The sequence below is a fragment of the Otolemur garnettii genome, unplaced genomic scaffold (assembly GCF_000181295.1).
Source record: "Otolemur garnettii isolate 467f Iridium unplaced genomic scaffold, OtoGar3 scaffold00151, whole genome shotgun sequence".
In the NCBI taxonomy this organism is placed as follows: domain Eukaryota; kingdom Metazoa; phylum Chordata; class Mammalia; order Primates; family Galagidae; genus Otolemur; species Otolemur garnettii.
The window spans coordinates 775,485-784,203 of record NW_003852546.1 but is presented as its reverse complement, the minus strand read 5'-3'; the positions used below and the strand labels follow the sequence as shown (position 1 = coordinate 784,203).

At 42.9% G+C, this 8,719-nt stretch overlaps 1 protein-coding gene across 1 annotated transcript in view; it reads left to right on the top strand.

The window, feature by feature from the left end:
• Positions 1–8,522, top strand: part of NFATC3 (nuclear factor of activated T cells 3) — a gene marked incomplete at its 5' end in the record, with an annotated part of 113,526 nt that extends 105,004 nt beyond the window's left edge. The window contains one exon of the mRNA XM_023518917.1: positions 5,654–8,522. Coding sequence (XP_023374685.1) covers positions 5,654–5,775 — 122 coding nt within the window. The remainder of the gene's footprint in view (positions 1–5,653) is intronic.
• Between the last annotated feature and the right edge of the window lie 197 nt (positions 8,523–8,719).

Here is an 8,719-nt window from a genome sequence, read left to right as displayed (position 1 = left end):
CCCGCCACAACGCCTGGCCATTTTTTGGTTGCAGCCATCATTGTTGTTTGGCTGGCCCGGGCTGGGGATTCGAACCCGCCACCTTAGGTGTATGTGGCTGGCGCCTTAGCCGCTTGAGCCACAGGCGCCGAGCCTTTATCATAGTCTTAAAATCTTAAAAATGCCACAGACCTTCCAGGTTGCTTCAGCTAAGTGGGGTTAGGCATACCATTCAAAATAAGGGGAGAGTTTTGGTAAGATAAAACAAATATAACACAGTATTGATCAGGATTTTGTTAAAAACAATACTACCTGCCTGCTTCAGAAAACGATGTTTTCATCCTCTATAAGTACTTGGTAAGTGGATGCTTAGTGCTGGATATGGGCTCTTATCCTCCAGAAATCTAAGTGTTGATTTCTTTAAAAGACACAGAAAAAAGACATATGTGGTTTTTGATGATTAAATATAATTTTTAATCAACTGATAGCTTTAAAACTTGAACAATGAAGTAAAACTTGGAAAATGGTATATTTCATAGAAACCTGGAGTATCTCTGAAGTTTCTTCCTTTGGAAGGGATAAGTGGTAGGAAAAGATGCCTTAAATTTAAACTGGGTACTTGGTTACATAGTCTTTTCGCCACTGCCATAATGCCTGCCTAAAATAGACACTGTCAAAATCTGATACCATATGTTAGTCTTAGTAACATTCTCTGTGGGCTGAGCATGGGCTGAGCATGGGCTGAGCACGGACTCTAGGAGGCTGATGTGGTTGGATTGCCTGAGCTCATGGATTTGAGACTAGCCTGAGCCAGAATGAGACCTCGTCGCTAAAAATAGCTGGGGGTTGTAGCAGGTGCCTATAGTCCTAGCTACTTGGGAGGCTGAGGGACGAGAATCACTTGAGCCCAAGAGTTTGAGGTTGTTATGAGCTGTGATGCCATAGTACTCTATGGATGATGACAAAGTGAGACTCTGTCTCAAAAAAAAAAAAAAAAATTCTGTGCTCTCCTCCCTACTAGCTAATATACATTCGCTGTAGTAGTTCCAAATATCTTCCATGAGATTACATTAAGATTCATGTATTCTGTCATCAGAACTTGATTTTTCCTCACTAGTAAGGTCCTTACCTTTTAGGAGTGCACAGGCCTATTTGGGAGACAGTGTAGTGATGATGGCTGCTGACAATCTGATGTGATAAGGAGGAATGTTACAGGTCATGCACAGAGATTGTGGGCCATCCTCGAGCTCCCGCTTAGCATGAGTCTAGCCCATAGAAATCCCAGAATCCACATTGAAAACGCTGTTCCTTGCATTTTATGTGACTTGAAATAATAGGTACTAAGGGCTGCCTTGCTGTCTTATGCCCCTCTTACATTCCCACTTTATATGCCATATGAGGTTTTTTCTAGTTATATTGATGAGGTAATAGAAGAGAAAAAATGTATACTTATGGAAAGCATCCTCACAACTTCTCATTTACATAGAAACTATTCTGGGGAGTTATTTCTATCAGGTCAGGAGTAAATTTAGTTTATAGTCTATTATTCTTTGCAAATAACCATCAGTAAATCCTAGCCTGGCAAATTGACTTAAAAGTCATCTTATAAATACCTTTGTATCAGTTAGTGATTATTAGCTTTCCAGCATTGCTTAATCTTCACTCTTTTGTAATTAGTGTTGTTTGGCTTCTAGTCTCTATTTTTTTACTATTCTACATTCATTACTAACCACAGTCAAGCCAAACCTTCATTTCCATTATACCTGCAAGTGCTGCCACTTGAAAATTATTGGTCGGCATAAAACCACAGACTACTACAGCTAGAAGTGATCTTATTAGTTCAACACTGTCCTTGTATAAATAAGGAAATGGAGTTTTAGATATGTGAAATATATCTATATATACCACGGGAAGTTAAGTTAGTGGCAGAGCCTGAATCTTCTCCTCCTTTTTTTTTTTTTTTTAAGTTTTTAAAAAAACTTTACCTCCTGCTCAGTGCCTATGGCTCAAGCGGCTAAGGTGCCAGCCACTACACCTGAGCTGGCGGGTTCGATTCCAGCCTGGGGCCCGCCAAACAACAATGATGGCTGCAACCAAAAAATAGCTGGGCATTGTGGCGGGCGCCTGTAGTCCTAGCTACTTGGGAGATAAGAGGTAGGAGACTCGCTTGAGCCCAGGAGTTGGAGGTTGCTGTGAGCTGTGATGCCATGGCACTCTACCCAGGGTGACAGCTTGAGGCTCTGTCTCAAAAGGAAAAAAAAAAAAAACTTTACCTCCATTTTGGAGTAACAGCCTGAATTCAAACCAAACCAAACTTAAATTCAAGATGACTCCTTCACTTATTTGTTTTCCCAAGTCTGTCCTTCTCATCTGAGTACAAGGCTACCTCTACTCATTCTTTCCTTTTTTTTTTCATTTTTTTCTTTTCTTTTTTTTTTTTTTTGAGACAGAGTCTCACTTTGTCACCTTTGGTAGAGAGCTATGGTGTCACAGCTCACAGCAACTTCAAACTCTTGGGCTTGACCAATTTTCCTGCCTCAGCCTCCCAAGTAGCTGGGATTACAGGTACCTGCCACAATGCCTGGCTAGTTTTAGAGCTCAGGCAATTCACCCACCTCCACCCACCTCGGCCTCCCAGAATTGCTGGGATTATAGGCATGAGCCACCGCGCCTGGCCTCTACTCATTATTTTCTTCTTTTCTTTTCTTTTTTTTTGAGACAAGAGTCTCAAGCTGTAACCCTGGATAGAGTGCCGTGGTGTCACAGCTCACAGCCACCTCAAACTCTTGGGCTTAAGCAATTCTCTTGCCTTAGTCCCCAAGTAGCTGGGACTACAGGCGCCTGCCACAACGCCTGGCTATTTTTTGTTCCAGTTCGGCCGGGGCTGAGTTTGAACCCACCACCTTCAGTATATGAGGCCAGCGCCCTGCTCACTGAGCCACAGGCATTGCCCAAGAATTTGTTTTCTTATGTATATGTAAACTATAAAAAGATTGGATGTTAAGAATTGCTTAAATGATTGTTAGTGTCTTATTGGTCTATGATCACATCAGATTCTAAGTATAGAATTTTTTTGTCTTGGTCTATTTTTATTATGACAGCTATATTGAGATATAATTCACATACCATAAAATTTGCCCTTGAAAGTACACAATTCAGTGGGTTTAGTATAATCAGAGTTGTGTAACTACTACCACTGTCTAATTTTAGAACTCCATTTTGATTACTCTAGAAAGAAACTCCATGCTCATTAGTATTGACTCCCTATTCCTCCCTCCCTGCAACCAGTAATCTATTTTCTCTATGGATTGGCCTGTTCTGGACATTTCATATAAATGGAATCATAGACTGAGTGACCTTTTGTGTCTGGGCTTCTTTGACTTAGCCTATGGTAGGCGTTCTCAAACTACAGTCCACGGGCCACATGCAGCCCACCTAGGACATTTATCTGGCCCACTGGGTGTTTTTGCCACTGCTGCCTGTCCTGCTTAGCAGCCAACTTGTCCCGGAGCCAGCAGTCTGGCCCTCCAAAGGTCTGAGGGACAGTGAACTGGCCCCCTGTTTAAAATGTTTGAGGACCCCTGGCCTATGGTTTTCAAAGCTCATCCATGTTGTAGCATGCATCAGACAGAACTTTACTCCATTTCAAGGCTGAATACTCCATTCCATTGTGTGGGCAGAGACCACATCTTGTTTATCTGTTCATCACTTAATAGACATTTGGGTTATTTCCACTTTTTGGCTTTTATGAATAATGCTGTTGTGAACATTTGAGTACAAATTTTCATGTGGATGTATGTTTTCAGTTATCTTGTATATATACCTAGGAATGGAATTAGTAGGAAATCTTTATTATTTTATTTATTTATTTATTTGGAGATAGAGTCTCATTTTGTTGCCCTTGGTAGAATGCCGTGGCACCACACCTCACAGCAACCTCCAACTCCTGGGCTTAGGTGATTCTCTTGCCTCAGCTTCTTGTGTAGCTGGGACTACAGGCGCCTGCCAAAACACCCAGCTATTTTTTGTTGCAGTTTGGCTGGGGCCGGGTTTGAACCTGCCACCCTTGGTATTTGGGGCTGGCACCCTACTCACTGAGCCACAGGCACTGTCCATATTTTTTTTTTTTTTTGAGACAGAGTCTTATTTTGTCACCCTCGGTAGAGTGCTGTGGCATCACAGCTCACAGCAACCTCCAACTCTTGGACTTGAGCAATTCTCTTACCTCAGCCTCCTGAGTAGCTGGGACTACAGGCACCCACCACAACACCTGGCTTTTTATTTGTTGTTGCAGTTGTCATTGCTGTTTTAGCTGGCGGGGGCCAGGTTCGAACCTGCCACCCTCTCTCTGTATATGGGGCTGGCTCCCTACCCACTGAGCCACAGGTGCCGCCAGTAGGAAATCTTTATTTCATAAAGCAATGAATGAAATCACGTGAAGAAAATTAAAGGTTCTTACATGAGGGATTTACGATGTTCACTTCTGGATTAGTTCCATAAGGTAGAAATTCTTTGAACTGGACCTCACAAAGCACTGTGCTCCCTGAGGTGCTTGGCACATCAGAGAAACCAACAGGAAAACAAGAAACTTGCCAAAAAGGATCACAATCGATAGATATGCCTTCACATTGTAAAGAGTGCATTTATTAGGATAAAGTAATACAGGCTTGGCATCTTTAGCACAGTGGTTATAGTGCCAGTCACATACACCAAGGCTGGCAGGTTCAAACTCAGCCTGGGCCAGCTGAACATCAGTGACAACTGCCACAACAACAACAAAAAATAGCCCAGCTTGTGGCCGGTGCCTGTAGTGCCAACTTGGGAAGCAGAGGCAAGAGAATCCCTTAAGCCCAAGAGGTTGCTGTGAGCTGTGACGCCACAGCACTCTATCGAGGGTGACATAGTGAGCCTGAAGTCTCAAAAAAAAAAAGAATAAAGTAACACAATTATTCCCAAATCTCAGGGATTTACTCTGACCAAAGCATTTATTTTCATTCACTTTACCTGAGAGTGGCACTGCAGGAATCAGAAAAAGAAAACTTCCCAAAAGGGATGAAAACTAAAGAAAAGTTAGATTTAGGTGGACACTTTATTTGTTTATTTATTTATTTTTGAGACTGAGCCTCAAGCTGTCGCCCTGGGTTAGAGTGCTGTTGCATCACAACTCTTAGCAACCTCCAACTCCTGGGCTTAGGTGATTCTTTTTCCTCAGCCTCCTGAGTAGCTGGGACTACAGGTGCCCGCCACAATGCCCAGCTATTTTTTGGTTGTAGTTGTCATTGTTGTTTGGCAGGCCTGGGCTGGATTCAAACCCGCCAGCTCTGGTGTATGTGGCTGGTACCTTAGCCGCTGAGCCTGGACACTTATTTTTAATTACTCTAACCTTTATTCTAGAGCATGAGCCTTCAGATTAAAGGGCAAGAATGTCCTGTTCTTTCAGCTGTCCTCCCTCCCAACCCAAACTGAATTGAGTAGGCAAGAAAGAGGGGTCTGGAGCAGCTTGTGTGATGACGTTTCTGTCTCTCATGCCATTCAGCTGAGGAGAGCCTTCAGGCACTGCCTCTGCCTTAGAAAGTCATGGGTAGGGAAATGGCTGAGGTGGAGCTCACCATTGAGCATCATATGGTTAGTCACTCAGAGGTCATTAATCGCTATCCTTTTTCTTGTTTTTCAGTGAACGAGATAATTGGGAGAGATATGTCCCAGATTTCTGTTTCCCAAGGAACGGAGGTGAGCAGACAGACTCCCCTCCCAGGTCCTGAGTCCCTGGATTTAGGAAGATCTACCGGGCTTTAACACTGCACACTGCAGCCTTGTGTCTACCACCAACTTCTCATCATGTTACTCTCCTTGGACCTTGGGTTTTCAACTCCCCGGCCTTCAGGACTGGCACCTGGAGTTGGACTTATTATTTGTGGGGAAAGCAACATTCCTCCACCTCAGGCCTTGGATAGATGGTGTAAAAGAAGAGGAACAGCATAGGCTGTTTGAGCTTTGGGAAAATGAGCTTTGCTTTTTATATTTAAATAGGATACTTTTATATGATGGGTGCTCTGAGTGTGAATGCAGCAGGCTGTCCATTTCAGAGGTGCTGCTTTTGTAGGTCCCCTGGTTACTTAGCTAGGATTGGTGATTTGTACTGCTTTGTGGTCATTTGAAGGGCCCTTTAGTTTTGATGATATTTTAAAAATAGGAACTTTTGATAAAACCTTTCAGAGGCAAAAAAAAAAAAATGGAAAAAAAGAAAAGGAAAAAATTATCCCAAGCCCACACCTATGCTTCAGAAACTCAACATGTATCCTGAAGGCTTTCATAGTTTCATAGGAAATAAAGCCAAATGTAGCTCATACCTCTTCATAAAAGCAAACTGTTGTTAGATGAAATAAGAAGAAACCATTCCATCATTGAAGTGTTGGAATATAAGAAGACATTCCAGAGCATAGCCTTTTTGTAACTTTCTAGGTAATCTTCCTGCAGTTTCTCCATACTGGCTCCATGTTCAAATTGTTTTTTTCCCTCAGGACCTTGGGTAGAGTGGCCATAAGTAAGGTGACTTTCTTTGAAAGGTGGGGTTTTAGCTTGGTTGCTTTCATTTCCTGCCATCCTAAAAACTAGTAAGTGTGTTCTCAGGTCTCAGAACCTTTTCCAGACAGGAGCATCTGTATTTGGCCATTCTGTAACCTTCGAAGCCACAGTGCCATGGTGGTTTGAGCAGTGTTGCAGTTCTGAATCCTCTCTAGAGGCTAGGCTGTGTCAAAAACTAAACACAGCTGATCATCAAGACAAGCAGAGAAAATCCAAGGCTCCAGATGGGAAGATTTTAAGATTCACACAAGCATGGGAGGCTTATTTCCTCACTCTGTTTACAGCCTGAAATGATTCTGGCCTACTCTGCCCTGTCTGTATAACCCCCCACCCCCCAAAAAAAACACTTTTCCCCCAGAAGGCTTTGAGCACACCCAAACACAATCTTCTGACCTTCCACACCAAAGACACCCTGGTGCTGCTACCATGAGACTGGCATCCAAGGCAGGGGCCAGCAGAAGCTCCAACCTGCTGTCTACCAAAGGAGATGCCCAAGTTGGGTACTTTTTTAAAAGCCTGCCCTCCCCTCTCCCCAATGCAATGTTATTTCCTGGGCCTGTTTCAAAGCCCCTGAAGTTTGCATTATGTTTGCAGATGAAATAAGGTACTTTCATTTATTCAGGAAGCAGATTCTTTGAGTGCCTATAGATGAGACAGCATGCTGGGCTGATTGAAGGTTTGATGCTGTTATTCCAGGGGATTGGAGGCCCTAGATACTGAGACTTAACTCTACTGAGGCCAGTGTAGGCCTGGCAAGGGGACCACCTCATTGCCTACCACATTTTACATTTTGTCAATAGGGTAGGAGCTATTTACCCAGGATGAGAAGTATGGTCTTAAGAGAAGAAAAAAAAATCCTGTTTTAGATTTCTCCCCTAAAAGTAAGAGAAAAATATCTGTCCTTCAGCAAATCATTCTGGTCCCTCTTGAAGCTGGGTGCTTCCAAATTTTCTTTGAAAGTGCATCTTATATCACAGAGTATAAGATGGTAAGATTCATTTCAGGGCCTCTGGTTGGAAGCTCACAGCTTCCTTTGGAGGGTTAGGAGGTTGGCCTCTCAGATGAAATTCCAGAGACACAGCCAGACTTGCCTCTATCCCTTTGCCCATAGTGTAGCTGCCTCATATGAGGGATCCTATAAAAGCTTCCCTCACAAGACCCTGTGGGGGCTGTTTTGCTCCCCTCAAGAATAAAAGCCTCTATGATCCAGAGTTGCTATGCACCAAATTTTGATGCCTTTTAAATACCTTGATGCCTGTAGCTCTAGAAATGCTTTCCTATTTAAAAGAAAAGTTAAATTTTAAAATAGAGCTTTATATACTATGTAAGCAGTTTTATATCAGCTTTGTAAAAGCTCTGGTATAAAAGTCAATATTTTTTGGCTTTGTAGATAAAGATTTTAATTTTTATGCAACAGGTGGTATTAAAGCACACAGCCATTATACTATGCAAAGTGATTTCTAGTAGCAGCACTCACCCCTTCCTTTTGCAACCCGTGCTAGGTCTTGGGTTAAGGAATAGAATGAGCAGCCTTCTGCTTACTGGAGATGCACAGAGAAACATGGCTGAAAACAGCTTTAAAAAGAACAGATGTCTTTGAGTTCATGTGTGGTGCTGCCACCTAAGTTGCAAACCACCCTACCCAGGGCCAGCCACTGTCACCAGACCTCTGCTGGGCCTGGCTGTGAAGCCCTATTTTTGATATTCAGAACAGATCTTTAAGGCTCACACAGGCTCAAGTTGAAACCCTGTATTTTATAAAAATGGATGTTTAGTAAAGGAACTGGTTTTCAGTTATGTTTACAGCACTTGGGATTGTGTTTTCTTGTACATTTTGTATTTCAAAATCTTTTATAGGAGTGCATTGCTCCTTATACAAATACAAAGGGAAGAAGAGCCAGCAGTTCAGGCTCCACAGTTAATAGTGCTGAAATAATAAACGGTGGCAGGTCAAAAGTCTCCTTAGTCTGTCTGAATTTTCCTCTGCCTGGGGCTGAACCCTTCAATCTTTTAAAAAGTCCACTTGGGCTCGGCGCTTGTGGCTCAAGCGGCTAAGGCGCCAGCCACATACACCTAAGGTGGTGGGCTCGAATCCAGCCCAGACCCACCAAACAACAATAATGGCTGCAACCAAAAAATAGCTGGGCGTTATGGC